Below are 22,607 nucleotides of genomic sequence, written 5' to 3' on the forward strand. Positions count from 1 at the left end.
TGTCTTTATACCTGATTTCTTCTTCCCTTTGATATCTCACCATCAAATTCCTCCTTATCATAGCTAATGTTTGTTCATCACTTTGTATGAGTTAGGCACTGTGCCAAGATCTTTCATATGTGTTCTTTTATTTAATTCTTCCAACAACCTCAGGAAGTAGACCTGTGATCTCAGCTTGTGGTTGAAGGATGTTGAAGAGAAGACCAGTGAGGGACAGATTTTATTTTATAGGTACAATTTGCAAATAAGTAAACTGAGGCTCAGCAAGGTGATATAATTTTTCTGAGGTCACATATCTTGTTAAGTAGCAGTCTGGGGACTGAAACTTCCACTGACTCATGCTTGGAACCCCCATACTCTGTGGTTTCCCCAGCATAGACATCTGTCTTGGGCTCTGAATCATGACACTTCAGCCATTGTACAGTCTACTGTCTGCACTCGGCCTAACACCTGACCTCTCAGACCCTCAATGTCTTCATCTATACAATGAAACTGGTGATAATTATCCTGCCTAGCTCACAGGATGGCTTTACCATTTAAATGGTAGTTACGTAAGATTGCTTTGGAAAGCTCAGTACTGTATAAATGGGAGATATCTTTCCATGCTATAAGAATTAAGGGAAAAATATTCACAAAAACAACACCACACCCCAGTTTAGAAGATCCAGCTGAATTGGATATTTGATATAAGGAATTTTACTGTGAATGTTTCTGGATGAACTGTCAGGACCTTTGATTTGGGAATGTTTGAACTTACATCTTGGAGTTTCTTGGCTTTGGGTCTCCCTAACCTTTTCATACAGTTTGACTGGTGATCAAGGCAGCCCTAGTTTCATGGGCAGATTTGGATAGTGTCAAATTATTAACAAGATGGGTCAGTGCTAGAAAGCTGGCGCTTAATAACTTTAGGGAGAATTTCTGCCGTATTATCTCCATGTTTTAATAAAGAGGTTCTTTGGCTGTTCACATAGCTATTTATACTTCTTGCTGTCAGCATATCTCATTGTAGTTACTTATTTAAGGCTTATTTTCTGCACTGTACTGTACCCCATGATGTCAAATAACCATTTGATCACTAGAAATTCCCAGCACAAATACTAAGACTGGCAGCTAGTACTGCTTCATAAATATCTACTGAACAAGTACGTGGGTGGACTAACTACACGGAACTCTTGTAGTGTTCATGTATTTCTTGTGCCACAGTTGTTCATCTGCAAGCTCTGGAAAGTTCCTTAATTGCAGTTGGACCAAGTGTGCAGGGCAAGGCCAGTCATGGGATGTTTCATGCTGCAGTTCCTCTGTGTGCTCTCGGGATATCAGAGGCATTTGGCAACAGTAGAAAAACCTCCAGCTATTCCTTAACTTATTCAGTCCAAGCCCCTTACTGTGTTATGCAAGACCTACTTTGACCTGTTTCCACCCGTGGTGCCTGCCGTCTTGCTGTCCCCACTGTGTAGAGTGATCCATAACTCTTTTGCCTGGCCAACTCTTACTCACTCTTCAAGAGTAGGTTTGGGTCTTTTCCCCTTAGGAGATTCTCTCCAAATTATATGGGTTGAGATTAGGCTCTGTTCACTCTCCTATGTTTTCCTTGATCTTAAGTTTTGATATACTGGAATTATCGCTTAATGTTTCCACTCATCCATGAGAGTATAACTCCTCAAAGGCAAAGATGGCTTTGTCTTCCAAAGCTGAAATGAGTTTCTATGCCTGGCATGAATGGGATGTTCACTAAATGTTTGATGAACTGAAATGACTAATTCCAAGTGAAATTTCATTTCCCACAAGAAGCAAGACAGTGAGATAAAATGTGAACCCTTTGTGGTTTGGTAGGGTGACAGTCCTTCAAGTGACCAAGCATGATCCTCTTCCCACCAGCTAGGGCTGAAGTGTGGAGCAGCAGGTGGTAGGGTCAGTGTTGGAGTTACATCTATGTTTGAGCAGAGGGTGCGATTTCAGCCTCACTGTATTGGTTTACTCAGTCTCAAGAGAGGAGAGAATCAATTTTCTATCCACATCCTCCAGATTGGAGGAAGGGATGATTACTAGTACAGACTATAGAAGATGCAGAAGGACAGAAATATTTACTTACTTTGTCGTTGGAAAATTTGAAAGTCCTCACAAGGCTGCACTCAAGATTTCAGAAAGAGTTTGGGGCTGATGGCAGTGATTATCAGGGAGATGTAAGCCACACCATGCTTCAATGCCACAGTTTCCTCTTTGGAATAATAGATCTTTCGGTGGGAGCAGAGGATATTTATTTTCATTGCAGTGGTCTTAAATAAGAGTTTTATTACAGATAATAAAAGCCCCAAATAATTATCAGTTCCTAGACAATCAATTAGCCACATCCCCTAATAGCATCATATCTGTGCACTATTCATAACAGGCCCTTATTTCATTTAACTACATCTCATTCCATTAGTTTGCTGAATTAATGAACAAGTATGTACAAGAGTTACATAGGTTGTACTAAAATGTCTGATCAGATGTGATTTTTAAACAAACGGTATGAAGCAATTTCAGATGAACTTTCCACTTTCATGTCTAATTTAACTTACCATTGATAACAGTCTTTCTAATTCTTCTTCACTGATCGGAAAATACAATGACTCTCAAATTCTGTCTTCTGCATTTCCATCCACTGGTCAGTAGTGAGAAGAGTGATTTCTTTTGTAAATTTGGTGGATCAGCAGCTCTCAACACGGTCACAAGAACCTATGTTTGTGAAAGTTTCTCTTGTCATTCTGATCCACAGCTAGGTGATAACAGTGGTGTCTTAGTTTGGGCTGCTGTAACAAATATACCATGACTAGGGGGCTTAAACAAAAGCAGTTTTTAAAATCACAGTTCTGGAGGCTGGGAAGTCTAAGATGCCAGCTGGTGAGAATCCTCTTCCTGGTTTGCAGATGACCCTCTTCTTGTATCATCACATGGCGGAAAGCAAGAAGGATTAGCTCTCTTCCTCTTCTTAAAAGGACACCAATCCCATCGTGGGGCTCCATCCTTATGACTCAGTTGCCTCCTACAGGCTCCATCTCCAAATGTCATCACAACAGGAATTCAAGTTTCAACGAATGAAGTTTAGGGGGATACAAATATTCAGTCCACAATAATTGGGTTAGAGAATTCTTTGATATATATATAGGCATGGAATGAGTGCAGGGCAGTGCTTCAAAAACTATTCTCTTCCTATAGATGAACAATGGTAATGCAGCAAATAAAATGCAGCTATCTAAACACTTAGTGAGGTTTCTCATATGCTACTTGGACATCTTACTAAATTAGAGAGCAAAGAATAATTACTTTGGTAATCATTTAAAAAGTAATACTTCTATCATACTTGTTACAGTTCTCAACTAAAATGACTATTTTAGTTCTTCTAATAAATTCTTTCTAATATAATTACTAAAACTTAGATTAATCCAAACTAGACTAGTATGATAAAATTACATCTTCTATGTATTATCTCAAGATGTTAGAAATATCATTTTAGACATACTATCAATAATTTTATAGCTTCCTATGAGGTAAATAAGAAGACACAATTATTTTATTGATACTAACCAGAAGTTCTAATAACATTAAGTAAAAGCGTTCAAAATTACAACTAGATGCCAGGTAGGTAACAAGTTAAGTATCTGGTAATTTATATAAGAAGCCTAATAATTTGTAATTCAACTCACATATACGTAGGCCCTGACTTATATTGGTTCAACTTATGATTTTTTTACTTTATGATGGTATGAAAGTGATACACATTCAGTAGAAATTGTACTTCAAATTCTGAATTTGTATGTTTTCTTATATAGTCCAATATTGAACTAGTGTATGGTCCAATACTCTCTTGTGATGCTGGGCGGCAGTGATGCAGGGGCAGCAAAGGTAGACAACTGATACCCTTCCAGCTGTGCTGTACCCATATAACCATTCTGTGTTTCACCTTTAGTACAGTATTCAATAAGTTACATGAGATATTCAATACTTTATAATAAAATAGTCTCTCTCATAGGTGATTTTGCTCAACTGTAGGCTACTGTAGGTGTTCTGAGATGTATGAGGTAGGCTAAGCTAAGCTGTGATGTTCAGTAGGGTAGGTATATTCAATGCATTTTCAACTTAGGTTAGGTTAATCAGGAAGTAACCCCATCATAAGTCAAGAAGGATCTGTAGATACATCTATTTATATGCAACAAGTATAAAATAGTCTCCCCAACTCTTCCTCTTAAAAACTAGCAGATATTTACTAGACGAGAGCTTAGTAATTTCATAGTCCTGATATTAAATATTGTAATAAATTTGTTCATAAGTAAGCAGATGGATATAATTAAGGCTAAATGTGCTTACCAATATAAGTTAACCAAATTGAAACTCAGAGCCAGGGAACTACTATTCACCTCACTAGATTTGCCTCCTCTTTTGAAAATCTACCCCATACAGAAATTTGTTAAAGCAGGAGTTCCTATGCTCCTTTACCAGATAGACCTCCGTGGTAAAAACACTCCCCCCCCCAACCTAAACAAACAAAACTGGAACATCACCATTGCATTACACGTAGTCCTCACCAGTACTTCAACGTCTGATTCTTAGAGTTGCTTTTGTTAAAAAATGTGAGGTTTTTTTTTAAGATTTTATTTGTTTATTTGACAGAGAAAGAGAACACAAGCAGGGGGAGTGGCAGGCAGAGGGAGAGGGAAAAGCAGACTCCCCACCGAGTGGAGATCCCGAAATGGGGCTGGATCCCAGGACACTGGGATCGTGACCTAAGCCAAAGGCAGCCACTTAGTTGACTGAGCCACCCAGGCGCCCCTGTTTTATTATTTTTTTAATCACAAGTTACTGATTTATGCTAGAGACAGAAGAAAAAATATTCTGTCATTTATGAAAAAGTAGCGACTTTTAGAATACTTGACTGCAATCACAACAGGAGGCCTCATGGATTTTAAATTCTGACTCTCTGTAGAGAACTACTTGTTTGGGTGGATTTTATAGGAACTCAGGGGCATAAATACAATTATATAACAGGCTGGGGGAGAAAGACTTTTGGTGTTAGCCTCAGATATGTGATTCAGAGGCTAGCAGACTTCTCCGTCATTTACAGAAGTGCTTACTAAGCCTTTCCCGTGTGGGTGTAGTGCCTCTATGTGACTTACAAGTGAAACCTTCTCTGAGACTCTACCTGTGTACTATTAGAAGAGGTGCTGGAGGGGATGGTGGGTTCATAACCACAGATGGGTTTCTGGGAACATTTGAGGCATCCAAATTGCCTTTGGGATTCCTGTTTTATCTGTGGTTGTATTATATCTGACTCATTTTTTCCTGTTGGCAGCATATTAATGATCTAGTTATCTACAAGTAGTCCCCCCTTTGTTTGTTCAGTTGGACTAATAGTCCTGTGCCCGCTGAGTAAGATGGTGAGGTACTGTGTGGTAAGGAGCTTCAGCTTCATTTCTCTGGTAGAGTTTTGCCTCTGTACTATGGTGGGCATCATTGGTTATAGAACAACTATTCTTATAACTGACTTGACTATTTTTTCATCTAGGACGATGGGGTGGTACCATTTTGCTCACTCTGGGGAACAGCTCTTCACTGTGGATGGGCATCCTTGCACTAGAGGGAATAGTGGGCTGAGAAGATATCTGTTACAGTCTTCTCTGAGGGACTTCCTATTCACCAACTCCTTGTTTTCCCCCGTGAGAATCATCATTTCAATACTCAAATGAGGGAAAATGGATCTTTTGAGGGAATAGGATATTATTGTCTTTTCTAAAAACTGTGATTGCCCCCATGGCTTCTGAGGAAAGGAGGGAAGACATGGACCCAGCATGAGGAACTTTTGTGACAAACTCTAGGGGATGGTTATCACTTGCATTAGACATCCCCTTTTTAGTTTCCATTTTGATTGCTGAAAAATACCAGAATGAGTTACATTGGATGGAATCTCAAATCAGATTCCTTTTGGGGATAGATGTTGCCAGAATGGCTTGATATGGGGTACTGGATAAACATCTCAGGTGGGGAATCTGTATCACTTATTTTTTCCCACTAAAAACCTACATTCTTGGCTATTTATATGGGTTTTCTTCTCCCTTTCTCCATCCCCTTTATATCTGGTATTTCTCCCCTCGATTCTTCCTTCTTTCCCAGGTGTATTTGATAACTGCTCCCACACTGTCAGTGACAAGGGCTGGGCCCTAGGGATCCGCTCAGGGAAGGACATGGGAAGGCGAGACGCTCGCTTCTTCTTCTCCCTTCGCACCGACCGGGTGAAGAAAGCCACCATTGTGACTGGCCACAGTCGCTACCAACCAGGCACATGGACACACGTGGCAGCCACTTATGATGGACAGCGTATGGCCCTGTATGTGGATGGCACTCGGGTGGCTAGTAGTCCAGAGCAGTCTGGTCCCCTGAACAGCCCCTTCATGGCGTCTTGTCGCTCTTTGCTTCTGGGGGGGGATAGCTCTGAGGATGGCCACTATTTTCGTGGACACCTGGGTACACTGGTCTTCTGGTCGACCGCCCTCCCACAAAGCCACCTCCAACACAGTCCTCAGCATCCAACTGGAGTGGAGGAACTGACCACCCTGATCCTGACAGCCAGTTTTGAGCCCTTGGAAGAACAGTGGGCCCCCTTTAGGGATGGGGAATACCCATGGCGTGAGGTTCTGCAGGGCTTTGAGCCTGAGCCTGAGATTCTGTCACCTTTGCAGCCCCCACTCTGTGGGCGGACGGTTTGTGACAATGTAGAGCTGATCTCCCACTATAATGGGCACCAGCCCCTCCAGGGAGAGAAGGTTATCCGCTATCAAGTGGTGAACATCTGTGATGATGAGGGCCTGAACCCCATCGTGAGCGAGGAGCAGATCAGCCGGCAGCACAAGGCACTGAACCATGCCTTCAGCCGCTACAACATCAGTTGGCAGCTGAGTGTCCACCAGGTCCACAACTCCACCCTGCGCCACCGGGTTGTCCTTGTGAACTGTGAACCCAGCAAGATTGGCAATGACCACTGTGACCCTGAGTGCGAACACCCACTCACGGGCTATGATGGGGGCGACTGCCGCCTGCATGGCCGATGCTACTCCTGGAACCGCAGGGATGGGCTCTGCCACGTGGAGTGCAACAACATGCTGAACGACTTTGACGATGGGGACTGCTGCGACCCCGAGGTGGCTGATGTGCACAAGACCTGCTTCGACCCCGACTCACCCAAGAGGTAAGGGCCTGGGGCTTGGGGTGTCCTACTTTCTCACATTTTATGCTTTTGGTTTCTGGAGAGAAAAGAAGGTTCACACAGAGGGTTCACCCAGCCCCCAAATAAAACATTCATCCATCCCACCAGACATTATAGAGCTTTTGTGAAGCCCTAGGTTTAGATAATTAGGGACACAGGACTGGTGAAGAGAAGGGACAGCCCTCACAGAACTCATTCTCTGGAGCCGACGGGGTGTACATGGTGTGATGTGCACCTGGAGATGTGTGCCCCAGGTGCTTGAGGTACAGGAGAGCCAAACAGCTAAGTCTGCCAGAGGAAGCCAGGGGCTCTTCAGAGAGCAAATAAGGTAAACCTCTTTCCCTCTGTCTTCCCTTGGTGGGTTTTCTCTTGTCTTTTCGATATCAACTGAAATGTCACCTCCTGAAGAGGCCTTTCCTGATTTCCCCTAATTTAAGTAAGCTACTCAATCACTATTACCTTAGCTAATGTTGATTCTTTGTGTAACACTAATCCCTTCTAATGTTTTCTTGTACATTAGTTTGTCTTTCTCCTACCTGAAATGTCATTGCATTAGATCAGGGCCCTTGTTAATCACTACATACTTAGTGCCTAGAATAGTCCCGACATATAGTTGTTTGTCTTATGTTTATTTCAATGAATTAATGGATCTGATGTGTCTTCTATAGCGAGGCAGAAACCAGTAAGAGGATTTCCATTATGGTCAATGCAGGGGTTGGGGAGTGTTAGAGGGAGGTAAGAAAGGAGAGAGGTGGGTGGTAAACTTGTTAATTTGTGTATTCGGGCAAGGCTTCCTCATGACATAACTGGTACCTTTGTACAAATTATAAAAAGGCTCACATCTGAGCTAGGGTGTAGTGTTGGCGGGAGGTGGGAAGACTGGATCTCGGCTCCCACCCAGTACCTGGATGGCTGCCTTTGTGTTTGTTGGCCACAGTTTGTATAGTAATTCATGGTATCCCTGTGTGTGGGCAGTCAGTTAACACTAGTTAATAGGTCGGCTTGTAGTTCAGGCATGTGATGTCAAAGACTAAGTGTAAAATTTGGAATCAGGACACAGTCGAATTTGAGAGTCCCTGCTACTTAACTAGCTATATAAACTGTGCAAGTCATTTTCTGAAATTCAGATGTCTTGTCTGTAAAAAGAGGGTGATTGCAGTAATACTTTGCATTACTTATATCCTTGGGTTGTTTTGTGAATCAGATGACATAAGGGTTAGAAAAGTGCTTGGAGACTGAAGTTTTCAATGTAAAAAAATTATCCTAAACTAACATTAATTATTGTCATTATTAGACCAGACAGATGGGAAGCAGTTGTTTATATTATAATAATAATAAGGGGAATTGATTGCGTTCCCAGAAATATTCACATTAGAAAGATTCTGTTTGGGTTTGGTTTTTAGATTTTGATAACCTTAAGCAGAAGCTAACCCTCACTAACAACAGTGGTTGCCAACTCTCCGGGGAGACAAGGAAATCTGGCTTGTTCTTATTTTTCTCCTTACTATTACAACATTCCACTGCCATGACTGAGAGAGCCGTCGTTCCAGGTACACAGGCATCATTCTTCTTAGAGTAGTCCTTTATGTCTCTAAATACCTACGGCCACTACCCTTAACTAGGTGTTTATAACTTCTTCCCTTCACTGACGCAGAGTTGCCATGGCAACGCATCCCTTTCTAGCCCTAGACCCAGACGTGTTTCAAACCTCTCTAACCCAACATGCAAAATTCACTTTGTGGAATAAAAACAAACTCTTTATGCTTTTCTGATAGTTAAAAATATTTAAATCAAACTAATAAATGCTCATGGTTACAAATATTAAACTGTGCCAAAAGCCATAAGGAAGAATGATAGTCCCCAGCCTAACTTTTCCCGTCCTTCTCCACCCTCTAGCCTTGCTCCCATATTTGATTATTTTACCTGTCTCTTTTGGTAATTACCTCCATATATCCAAATACTGTATTTATATCACTCGAGTCACCAATTTTAAACATTATGCATTGGCTTGCTCTTATGATAAAGAGGAGACTTTAATTTTTATATTGTCTCCTTCTTCTCCCCTCCATCTTTCCAGGATAGTTATTTGACTATCTTTAGTTAAATCAGTTCTATATATTTACAGCATCATGGCTATGATTTTTTTTTTTCTGGAGAACAAACTAAGATTCTATTATTATATTTCCTTCCTGGCGTAGCTTCCTCCCATCCCCCACCTACCTCTTGAGTCTCTATTTCTTCCTTCCCTCCTTCTCTTCTTCCTTCCATCATTTTTGATAGCCTCAATTTTTATCTTATCAGTTCATCTATAGAATATGTCTTTTTTTTCATTCTCTGGAGCTCTTCCTTGTAGTTCATTCTATTTTTCTCTCCTCTTCAATCTTTTTCTTTTTCTTTTTTTTTTTGAGAGAGAGTGAAATAGAGTGCATGTGTGTGTGTATGGGGGGTGCAGAGGCAGTGGGAGATGGAGAGACTCTTAAGCAGGCTCCATGCTTAGCAGGAGCCTGAAGTGTGGCTCGAGTTCAGGACCCTGAGATCATGACCTGAGTCAAAATCAAGAGTCAACGCTTAACTGACTGAGCCACCCAGACACCCCTCCTCTTCCAATTTTGACCAGTTATCTAGGTCTGCTGCACTGTTGTCATCCCAGAAATTCTGCTTTTTGGATTGGAGCCACTGTGTCCCAAACTGCATGATTTTCTCTTTTTTTTTTATTACCTTACCTTACTGGACATTTAATTTGCAACGTTATTTTACTGGAAGATATCCTTAAGCAACGTTCTAAGAAAGAATGTTGTAGGTAACTTTTTCTGAAAAACATTTCTCAAAACGTTTTTGTTTTGCTTTACACAAAATTGATAGTTTGCCTTGACGTTAAATTTTGGGTTGGAAAATATTTTCTCTCAGATTTTTTGAAAAAATTCATAACTTCTGTTCTGATAATTCTAAATTCTAAACAAAATTTAGAAATTTTGTTTCCTTTTAAAAATTGTTTAGAATCTTAGCCTTGTTACTTTAGGGATTTTATGATAATTTTTTTAGGGTTGGCCTTTTATTTATTTTTTTGTTGAGCACTCAGTGATTCTTTTGATTTGGGTACTCATGCTCTTACCTTTGGCAGATTGTCTTAAATTATTACTTTGATACTTCATTAAGTTTTCTCTGTCCTCTTTTTTTCCCCTTGAAGCTCCTGAGGATGGATCTTCTGAACTTATTCTCTTTTTTCTCTCATATGTTTTATCTCTTTGTTCTTTTGTACTTTCTTTTTTTCAGAGATTTCCTTGTGTTTATCTTCCAACTCTTATATTGAATTTTTAATTTTAGCAATCATATTTTTAAGACGTGCTTAATTTTTTGACTTTCTGTATCAATCTGTTTTTATTTTAAGGATGCAGAATTTTCTGAGGCTAAAAATAAGATATATTCTGATTGCTCCCCCCTGTGCACTATATCTGACTCATCTGTAGTCGACTTTTTTTTTTCCTTCGCCTCTGCCCCCCTCCCCTATCTGTCTTTCATTCTGGTGGATTTCCTCAAATATCTAGCTCTTGTTCACAATAGGAAACACGCTTTTGGATCTCTACTTATCATGATCTAAAAAAGGATAAATAACTCTGAATTTCTTCTTTTGGAAGAAGAAATCTGCATAGTGGAGAGGAGAGCTTTTCTCTTTCCCAACTCCCTTATATTTATTTCATATATAGACTTTTCCCCCTCTTTCCTCTGCCTTGTATTCCTTATGCTGAATTTTTATCATTAAAAATAGTGAATGTTTTTCGTAACTCTTATTGGCAAGAACCATATTTTGAAAAACAATTATTTATTGAGGTCCTTGATGTGCCAGACACAGTGAGCTAAGCAGAGGGACAAATATAAAGAATATATAGAGAGCAGGTGCTAACAACTTGGTGGAGGGTTTTAGTAATTTTGTCAGAATTCCCTGGATTTATTTTATTAAAATTAAATCCAGGCAAAGGCACTGAAAGCAGAGTATGGAATGCAGACTGCTTTTCTGGACTATGGCTTGGGTTGTTTGAAAGGACTTTGGATTCATGGAGACATAGATCTCTGGATTTCTATGAGACTTGGTTAAGCTAGTAGTTGTCTTGGAACTAAATTATTCATATATAGTGTTCTGTTATTACAATTAAATCACAGAACTCAAGCTCACAATTCCATTATACTGTGACTCTGAAAGAATCCAACTTTAACAAATGCTATGCCAGACATTTTTTGAGCAAACGGAGTGTGCCAGAGACAGAGTCCTCTCGGGAGCTTACAGGTTACTGGGGGATGGTGGGGAAGTGGAGGACACACCTACAGATAGATTACTAACATGTGAGTACGATGATTGGCATATGAACAATCCTCCTCATTTTTTAAATCCCACTCAACATTCTCCCTTTCCCCACCCTCAGCAAGAAATCTAGCCCAAAGAAGTTCCTCTCCCAAAGGCTCTGAGACAGCAGAGAGCCTGAGGAATCCAGTATCAAACATCTGTAACCCAGATGGGCCTATCAAAGGGAGAGTATTTATCAGACATGGGCTGGTCAGAAGGAGATATGAATTATAGATACATTACCCAGCCAGTTGAACAGAATTATCAAGATAGAGGAACTTGGCTTATGGGTAGGAAAGGCTACATGGCCAGATGTCTCTTTGTACATAGTAGCCACCCTGGGAGAGCATCTACAAAAGCTGAGGGGAGGAAGGGGGTTGAGTCCACTTAATAAAACCACAAGTGTTGACCACTCCCTTTGGTGTATCCTAGGAAGCCAAGCCAAGGGAATCTCCATGCCCTAAGGGAAACTCAGCTTCCCTGACCTTTGCATTCTTCAGCTTTTTTTGGTCGTGACTTGTTTCTGTTATTTTTCTCTCTAAATTTATGTCTCAGAGATGAAGGGCTCTTTACTTCCGAACCTACTTTCTATCCCTTGTTCTTTCTGTCCTTTTCACATCAGTGTTGAGCTTAGTGTCCAGTTGAGTTAGAAACAGCGTGCTTGCCTCTCCATTTTGGATTCTATTTGTCAGATTTCATAATATCATTATCATGGTGTGGTAGGTTAAGGTCTCTGTGTGTTGGTGACTCACTGTCTCTTCTCTGCCTCATTCCCTGAGTTTTGGTACGGGGGAGTTTGAGGGCAGAAGGACTGCTGGACATGGCAGTGCTAGGACATGGCCCACTTCCCTCTAGAGGGGTCCTCCAGAGGGTAGGCTGGGAGGTGTCCTGCAGGGACATGGCTCCATGTGGTGTCTGCAACTTGTACACTACAGGGTTTATATCCAGGGGCAGGAGGGCAGATGCATGTGCCATCAGAGGGAACAGGTGGAGAAATCAGCGCTGCACAGACTTGTATGTTCAGGGTTAGCTGTGCTTTGCTCAGCCACCCTCTGTGGCTGTTGAGCCAAAGGAATGGTTGGGCTGGGCCCCTGCAGTGGCGGGTCTGTTCAACATCAGCCAGGCTTCATTATAGGTTTCTTTTGAAGTTGGGATTCAAAATTCCCTGGAGCCAAAAAGAAAAAAAAAAAAAAAAGGCACAAGGAAAATAAGCATAAAGGGTAGAAGAGGGCAGAGAGAAAAGAAATGGGGGAGAAACTTTAAAATGAAACAAAGAAACCTCTCGATCCCTCCCCTTCAAAATGCACTAGCAGTGTAAACTCCCAAGGGATGAGTCTCACCTTCTCCTACCCATTTTGTACAGCAAAGAGAATAGGAGGAAAGAAATAAAATACTTCAGGTGAACTTAAAAAGCTTACCTACAAACAGAAATGTCTTGTGTTTGTTTTCCTATAGGCCAGTTTCTCCCTAGTCCCCGTAGGTACCCTATTATAGGGTAAATGAAGTCCACAACTTTTCTGTTCACCTGGCGCAATGAATTTTTCTCCCCAGGTAAGTGGGGGAGAGGTTGTTTTTCTCCGTTTTGTGCTTATATCCTAGCCAAATAGACAGACTTGTGAGAGAGCCATGTGGTATGTCTGGCTTAAAAATATTTCCTCTTAGAAAATTTTTAGGAGAGACCCTTGTCTCCAATTACATTCAGTTGTTTAAGATACTTGGGTATTTTCCTAGGAGTTGGGGTGCTGGCCCTGGTACCCTGATCAGATGCCAGTCTGTCTCAGATGATTTTACTTAGGGATCCCTTCCTAGAATTTAAGCTTTGGAATCTCAAAGAATGCTGCACACTTAGAAACGTTTTCTTCTTCTTTCACTCTGGGAGTCCTGTTTGGATGTCACTTTAGTAACTGGAGGAAAGTTAAATCTTGTTGGTGGGTTTCCCCTCTAACCCAGAGAAGTAGGTTGGGGAGAGGGTGGAGCATATCGTCAGTGTGGGCACCGGGGGTTTTTCTGAGGCTGTGTTTCATTAGAGTACCATCCCCTGGAGGACGCTGCTGACTCATTAATTGCCTGAACACCAGCACGTCTCTCACTTCTCACCAGGACTTCTGCAGACATGGATCTGACTCCCCTAGCTTGATACTTGGATGATTCCTACTTATCCTTCAAGTCTCAGTTAGGATGCCACTTTCTCCTTCTTGGGACCATTTCTTTGACCTCAAATAACAATTGGCTGTCTCCTTTGTATCACTTCTCATTCCCCCTCCAGCCACCACTGTTCTGGCCCCCTCCTCTCTCACTTGTATTATTATAATAGCCTCCTAACTGGTCTCACTCCTTCTGCTCATGCCTCCCCATCCCCAATCTGTTTCTAACACAGCAGCCAGAGTAATCCTATTAGTAGAACTCAGATCAAGTCATTCCTCTGCCTAGAATTCTCCAGCAGCTTCCCAGCTCATTCAGAGTCAAAGCCAGTAGTACTACTGTAACCTACAGCACCCTCTCTGATCTGACACCAGTTACTTCTGTGGGCTCATCTACCATGCTGCCCTTGTCTACTCTATTCTAGCCACACTGGCCTTCTCATTGTCCCTGGACTTGACAGACAGACTCCTACCGCATGAGAGTGGCTTTTCACTCTGCTACGATGTACTTCTAGATTTCTACATGGCTGGTTTTCCCATTTCCTTCCAATCTTTTTTCAAAGTCACCTTCTAGACAAAGCCATCCCTGGTGACCTCATCTAAAATTTCACACACTCCTCTGACTCTTCATAGTTTCTTTCCTGTTTTATTTCTCTTTTTAGAATTTATTACTAACATATATATATGTATAGTATATACATGATAAATTATATATATATAATTTTGATTAACATCCATCTTCTCCACTTCTCGAAGTTCCGTTAGAAAAGGGGTTTTTATAAAATGTTTGGGCTACTATTTTACCCTAGCACGTAGAATAGCAAAAGGAGTAGACTAAGAAGTGTTCAATAAATAATTGTTGAATAAAAGAATGTTCTCACCTCAGAATGGTGGTTGGCAAACTATGGCCTGTGGGCCAAATTAGCCTATCACCTGCATTTGTAAGTGACATTTTGTTGGAATGCAGGCCCATCTACTTGTTTACTCTTGTTTATGGCTGCTTTCATAGGGCAGAACTGTGTGGTTACAACAGACTACGTGGCCCACAAATCTAAAATACTTACTATTTGGCCCTTTACAGAAAAAGTTTGCCAACTCCTGCCCAAGTACATACTCATTATACTCTATCGTCATTGCCCATTGTTGTCTGTCTCTTGCACAAGAGTTTAGGCTCTTTGTTCATAGTTCTTGTAACATAGGAAGTACTCAGTTGGTATTTTTAAAATGAATTAGCATGTATATAAATGAAAAATCAATGACATGGGGGAAATGACCGTATTGGGCAAGAGTTTGGGTATGGTACAGTGTGCTACTCCGTATTAAAAAAAGAAGGGTATTCAGAATACACACTTGAGTAATCCCTCCTACTGGTCTCATTACTGTGGCAGAATTGCCATATTCAGAAGTAAGTAAAAATAACTAAAGATACCCATGAAAGTGTGAAAATGTTAGCTGAGGAGGGAAAAGGCTGTAAGCCATTTTATTCATTATCTCATTACTTGAGTAGCAGAGCTCCCAGATGGCTCTGAGAGTATGAAACATGGAGTAAATCTTGATGATGGGAGAAGCAGTTGACTACAATAGCAGGAAGATGAACCCTTATTAGCTGGGAGACAGTGACTGAGGGAAAGAACAGGCTCTTCACAAGGGATGCAGCAGTTGCCCCCTATTTACAGCTTTGTTTTCTGCGGTTTCAGTTATCCGCAGTCACGTGCGGTCTAGAAGCAGATGATCCTCCTTCTGACATATCGTCAGAAGATCTGCAATAACCAAATGTTACATCACAATGCCCCTGTCATTCACTTCACTTTATCTCATCATGTAGGCATTTTATCATCTCACATCATCACAACAAGGGCAAGTACAGTACAATAAGATATTTGGAGAGAGACCACATACACGTGACTTTTAGTACATACGCTGTTATCATTGTTCTATTTAATTATTAGTTATTAATCTCTTACTGTGTCTAATTTATAGATTAAACTTTATTGGAGATATGTATGTATGGGACAAAACATAGTATGTCTAGGGCTTGGTACTATCCATGGTTTCAGGCATCCACTGGGGGTCCTGGAATGTATTCCCCTCTAATAAGGAGGAGATCACTGTTCAGGCCTTCCGATCAGATAAACGCTGTTTGAAATGATGTCACAGATTAGCCAAGGTTCTTGTCAGACATTTAGTTGGGCTTTTGTGGTTGTAAGGAACAGAGGCTTACTCAAGTAAACTTAAAAAAAAAAAAAGATTTATTGTACGGTGGCATACGGGCTGGAAGTGGAGCTCAGAGGCTGCCAGGGATGGGGCAGGTCCAGGCACTCAGGCAAAGGCTGCAGGCTTCTCTAAATCTTAGTGCCTTTGCACCATTCATATCTTGTTACCAGTTTGCTAGATTAATAAACGTTCCCTTACCCTTATAGTGTTAGTTTAAAACTAAACTCAGCTTGCTGTGGCTTCTGCTTTATCTCATTAACTCTTCAGATTCATATCCCATTGCTAATGGTCTCAGTCTTTTGCAGTATCTTGGTTCAAATTCTGGAAGTGGTCAGTGTGAATTGGCGCAATTCGTCTTTGCATGTGAGGCCAGAAGTCATAGGTTTCTGGCCAGCCTTGAGTTCCTGCAATCGTGGGCAAAAGAGCAGGACAGCAGAGAAGGCTCCTCAGGGTTCTGAGGCAGCAGTCTTCTTCCAGCTGGTGCCAACAATCTGGGTAGAGTGAGCTGGTTTTTCGTTTTCACTTCTTGGAGATGAAATGCCTGCAGTCATAATTTCTGATACTGTCCTTTTCCTTAGACCTTAGACTTTGGTATTCCTAGTAATGTAATTCCCATGGAATTTTAATGCCAATTTTATTTCTAGGATTCTGTGATTTAGAATTCAAAACTCAAATATGCCAGGATAATCCTGGTAAAGTACCTAGTTTATAGTAACATATGTATATTTTACTATGATTATCTATCTATCTATCTATCTATCTATCATCTATTTATCTTACAAATGAACAAGGCACTTTGTGTGAATTATCTTATTCATTGTTCACAATAGCCTCAAGAACTAGATATTTTTATTATCTCCTTTTTATATAAAGAAAACTGAACTTGAGATGGTTAACTCACCATCATCATGTAGTGGCAGATTAAACAGGGATTAAACTCTTTAGAGCCAGTGTTATTAACCACCATTCTATATTGTGTGTCAGGGAGAAGTCTTACATGCTTAGCAAAGTACATAGCTCATAGTAAGTGTACAATAAATATTTGGTTATTTTAATTGTGTAATGATCGTCTTAGAGAATGCACACTTGAAAAGGTGAAGGAAAGGAAACAGAAACCACCGTGGGCTTATTCTTAGGAAAAACGATAGTATAAGAGGTGGATCCCTTAAACCATGACTAGTGAAGTGCAGGAGAAAGAGTTTGTAAGGTAAAGACAAACATACAAACCAATGTACAGATAGTCATATGCAAACATATTTTGGCCACTGTAAAAAGAACATCTTGAGGGGTGCCTCAGTGGTTCAGTCAGGTGAGCATCTGATTCTTGATTTGGGCTCAGGTCTTGATCTCAGGATTGTGAGATTGAGCCCTGTGTCAGGCTCTGTGCTCAGCTGGGAGTCTGCTTGAGTTTCTCTCTCCCTCTTCCTCTGCACCTGCTCCACTCGACTCTCTCTCAAATAATAAATAAATAAATCTTAAAAAAAAAAAAGAACATCTTGAAAGGAGGATAAATTTTCTAGGGAAGAGTAAGAAAGAGAGACAATTGGAAAAGTTATATTGGGAAGGCCTTAGATGGGCTAAGGGATTTGAACAGTAAGCGAATGGGAGCAATGTGTTGTGTATAGAGATATTGATTGATCCATTGATCAACTGAACAATAGATAGATAAATATATTTTAATATATATGTTTTAATAGCTACCATCTTTCTTGAATTTTAAATCTTCCTTCTGAGACCAGTTGGCCCATCCCTGACAGACAGGTTTTGGGATTTCCTTTATTCAATGTTTGATAGTCATATGTTTTCTTAATTTTCATTTCTGTGAAAATATCTTTATCCTACCAAACTTCTTAAAAGATAACTTTGCTAGGTATGTAATTTTAGATTGGCTATTTGTTTTCTTTTATCAAGATATTATACCGGAGTCTCCTGGTTTCCATTACTGCTGTTGAAAAGTTAGCTATCCATTGCCATTCATTTGTATTTATTCTGCCTTTTCTCTTGGGATGTTTTTGAGATCTTTGCCTTCAGTGTTCTGCACTATGATATGTTTCACTGTGATTTATTTGATGTAGATTTTTCTTTATTATTGCATTTGAGATTTATTGTCATTTCTTTTTTTTTTAATGTTTTTTTATTATATTATGTTAGTCACCATACAGTACATCCCTGGTTTCTGATGTAAAGTTTGATGATTCATTAGTTGCATATAACACCCAGTGCACCATGCAATACGTGCCCTCCTTACTACCCATCACCAGTCTATCCCATTCCCCCACCTCCTCCCCTCTGAATCCCTCAGTTTGTTTCTCAGAGTCCATAGTCTGTCATGCTTCATTCCCTCTTCTGATTACCCCCCCTTTCTTTATCCCTTTCTTCCCCTACCGATCTTCTTAGTTCTTATGTTCCATAGATGAGAGAAATCATATGATAATTGTCTTTCTCTGATTGACTTATTTCACTTAGCATTATCTCCTCCAGTGCCATCCATGTTGCACCAAATGTTGAGAAATCGTTTCTTCTGATGGCTGAGTAATATTCCATTGTATATATGGACCACAGCTTCTTGATCCAGTCATCTGTTGAAGGGCATCTCGGTCCCTTCCATGATTTAGCTATTGTGGACAATGCTGCTATGAACATTGGGGTACATATGGCCCTTCTCTTCACTACGTCTGTATCTTTGGGGGTAAATACCTAGTAATGCAATGGCTGGGTCATAGGGTAGCTCAATTTTTTTTTTTTAACCGTAGAAAAAAAATTTTTTTTAATTTTTTTTTAATAATGATTTTTTATTTTATTATGTTAGTCACCATACAGTACATCCCCGGTTTCCGATGTAAGGCTCGATGATTCATTAGTTGGGTATAACACCCAGTGCACCATGCAATACGTGCCCTCCTTACTACCCATCACCGGCCTTTCCCATTCCCCCACCCCCCTCCCCTCTGAGGCCCTCAGTTTGTTTCTCATAGTCCATAGTCTCTCATGTTTCATTCCCCCTTCTGATTACCCCCCCTTTCTTTATCCCTTTCTTCCCCTACTGATCATCCTAGTTCTTATGTTCCATAGATGAGAGAAATCATATGATAGTTGTCTTTCTCTGCTTGACTTATTTCACTTAGCATTATCTCCTCCAGTGCCGTCCATGTTGTAGCAAATGTTGAGAACTCGTTCTTTCTGATAGCTGAGTAATATTCCATTGTATATATGGACCACAACTTCTTAATCCAGTCATCTGTTGAAGGGCATCTCGGCTCCTTCCATGATTTAGCTATTGTGGACATTGCTGCTATGAACATTGGGGTGCATATGGCCCTTCTCTTTACTACGTCTGTATCTTTGGGGTAAACATAGGGTAGCTCAATTTTAAACTTTTTAAGGGAACTCCACACTGTTTTTCAGAGTGGCTGTATCAACTTGCATTCCCACGAACAATGTAGGAGAGATCCCCTTTCTCCACATCCTCTCCAGCAATTGTTGTTTCTTACCTTGTCAATTTTTGCCATTCTAACTGGCATAAGGTGGTATCTTAGTGTGGTTTTGATTTGAATTTCCCTGATGGCTAATGATTTTGAACATTTTTTCATGTGTCTGTTAGCCATTTGTATGTCATCATTGGGAAAGTGTCTGTTCATATCTTCTGCCCACTTTATGATTTGTTTATTTGTTTCTCACGTATTGAGTTTGAGAAGTTCTTTGTAGATCTTGGATATCAGTCTTTTATCCGTAGTATCATTTGCAAATATCTTCTCCCATTCCGTGGGCTACCTCTTAGTTTTTTTGACTGTTTCCTTGCCTGTGCAGAAGCTTTTTATCTTGATGAAGTCCCACAAGTTCATTTTATCTTTTGTTTCCCTTGCCTTTGGAGATGTGACATGAAAAAGGTTGCTTTGGCCTATGTCGTAGAGATTGCTGCCTATGTTCTCTTCTAGGATTTTGATGGATTCCTGTCTCACATCGAGGTCTTTCGTCCATTTGGAGTTTATCTTTGTGTATGGTGTGAGAGAGTGGTCAAGTTTCATTCTTTTGCATGTAGCTGTCCAATTTTCCCAGCACCATTTACTGAAGAGACTGTCTTTTTTCCACCGGATGTTTTTTCCTGCTTTATCAAAGATTAGTTGCCCAAAGAACCGAGGGTCCATTTCTGGGTTCTCTATTCTGTTCCATTGGTCTATGTGTCTGTTTTTGTGCCAGTACCATGCTGTCTTGGTGATCACAGCTTTGTAGTACAGCTTGAAATCCGGCATTGTGATGCCCCCTGCTTTGTTTTTCCTTTTCAACAGTTCCTTGGAGATTCGGGGCCTTTTCTGGTTCCATACAAAATTAAGGACTATTTGTTCCAGTTCTTTGAAAAATGTCCTCAGTATTTTGATCGGGATAGCATTGAAAGTGTAGATTGCTCTGGGTAGCATGGACATTTTAACTATGATAATTCTCCTGATCCATGAGCATGGAATATTTCTGAATCTAAGCACTCATGTCATCAATTATGGGAAATTATTAGTCATATTTCTTCAAATTAATTTTTTAATAATTTCTCTATTATCTCCTTCTGTATTTCCTATTATATATATATTATTCCTTTTCACTCTGTACTCCATGTCTCTTAACATCTTTTCAATTTTTCAATCTTTGCCTCTCTGTGTTGCATTTTGAGCAACTATTTTTGGATTTATTGACCCATTGACCCTTTCTTCAGGTTTGGCTAACTTGCTCTTAAAACCCACCAATAAATTTTTAATTTTTATTAGTATACTTTTCATCTTCCTAAGTTCTATTTAGTTCTTTTTCATATCTGCTTAGTCATTTTTAAAATGAGTTCCTGTTACTTATTCATACTTTGGATATTCTCTTTTATTTTAAAAAACCTATTAAAGTGATGGATATATGAATTTATACATGTGATAAAATTGCATAGAATATGAGTAAAACTGGGAAAATCTGAACAAGATTGGTGGATTGTATCAAAGTGAATATTCTGGTTGTGATATTGTGCTATAGTTTTGCAAGATATCATCATTGGGAGAAACTGGGTGGCAGATACTTAGTATTACACTGTAATGTTTCTTACAAGTGCATGTGAATATTAAGCATACTTCTTTTATATTTTATATCGGCTGGTTTGATTCTGTTATTTCTGCTGGTTCTTGCTCATGGAGCCTTATTTTCTTTGTGTTTATGATTTTTTATTGTGAGTCCATGTTCCTTAAAACTTCGTCATATTTCTTTCTGGCCTGGATTGAAGATATTCTTTTTACTTCCACCAGTTGCGTGGGGCACTACTAACGTGAAACTACTTTAAATTTGTATGATTGTCATGAGGTTTTTTAAACCATTAAGCATTATGAGTTTGGGGAGCAAACCTGTGAGGGTTGACTGTGGTTACTTCCCAGGGGAGATTTTCACATTCCATCTTGGATCAAGATCAGGAATGGAGGTTTCCTTTCTGTCCCCCTTGATGAAGGGAGCTTTAAATTTTTTTTGATTCTCTGTTTTATTGATGGTACAGTCCTTGAGTCTTGGCTTTATGTGGGGCCCTCCCATAAAACTCCCCACCTTGGCTAAACCCTACATTTTGTTTCCTATCCAAGATTTTCACAAGGCCATCAAACTGAAATTCAAGGGCACTAAGAATGGGCAGAGCCTCAGGGAAGCCAGTGGCTTCAGAGAATGTTTACTTTTCTAGATTCTTATTTTTACTTTATATGTGGGCTCTGAAGATAGTTTAATTTCCTTTCAGCTTTGTAATTCATTTAAAATTTATTTTTACATATTATTAAGAAGTTTTAGTTATTTTCAGTGGAGGGATGATCAGGGCTTCTAAACTGGAAGAGGGAGAGGGAGAGAGAATCTTAAGTAGGATCCACGCCCAGTGCGGAGCCCAGCCTGGGGCTCAATCTCATGACCCTGAGATCATGACCTGAGAGAAATCAAGAGTTGGACACTTAACTGACTGAGCCACCTGGACGTTCTTAGCCTAGTCACATAATTTAATCATTTGTTCATTTATATTCATATTTATTGATACTCAACACCGGTTAATTGAGCACCTAGTCTAGCCCAGTTACTCTCTTGGTCATTGTGGATATTGTGGTGAAGGAAAAAAAATCCCCTACCTCCTGGAGCTTACAGTTTCATGTGAGAAGACACGCAGTCTACAAATAACAAGTGAACACATGATATGTCAAATGGTGATGAGTGGTGTGGAAAGAGATTCAGCAGGATAAGGGAAACAGGGAGAGCTTGCTGTAGAAGCAAGAAAGGTCTTACTGAAAAGGTGACACTTGAACAGATATCTGAGGGAAGTATGGAGTGAGCCACATGGGAAATAGCATAGAGCTACTATGGCTGGAGTAGAATCAGTTAGACAGAAATTAATAGCTATAGACATTGTGTGGATTTTAGCTTTTACTTTTGATGAGTTGAGAAACTACAGGAGGGCTTGTGGAGAACATGTAGAGAAGTGTCTAATTATTCTGTCACAAAGGGGTATTGTGAAGTTCAAATGAGATAATACTGTTGAAAGTGCTTTGTAAATTAAAAATACCTCATAAATGTTTGGTGAGACATTGCGTTGGGTTCAGCACTGAGTTTGAAGAGATAGTGGACATCCTCAAGGAGATATTGGACAGGAGATTGAGAATAAGATGTGAAAGAAGCATTCATCTCAGTG

At 40.1% G+C, this 22,607-nt stretch overlaps 1 protein-coding gene across 1 annotated transcript in view; it reads left to right on the forward strand.

The window, feature by feature from the left end:
• Positions 1-22,607, forward strand: part of PAPPA2 (pappalysin 2) — a 258,945-nt gene that overhangs the window by 26,552 nt on the left and 209,786 nt on the right. The window contains exon 2 of the mRNA XM_044387894.3: positions 6,148-7,219. Coding sequence (XP_044243829.3) covers positions 6,148-7,219 — 1,072 coding nt within the window. The remainder of the gene's footprint in view (positions 1-6,147; positions 7,220-22,607) is intronic.

This window comes from Ursus arctos, unplaced genomic scaffold, assembly GCF_023065955.2.
Source record: "Ursus arctos isolate Adak ecotype North America unplaced genomic scaffold, UrsArc2.0 scaffold_2, whole genome shotgun sequence".
Classification (NCBI taxonomy): domain Eukaryota; kingdom Metazoa; phylum Chordata; class Mammalia; order Carnivora; family Ursidae; genus Ursus; species Ursus arctos.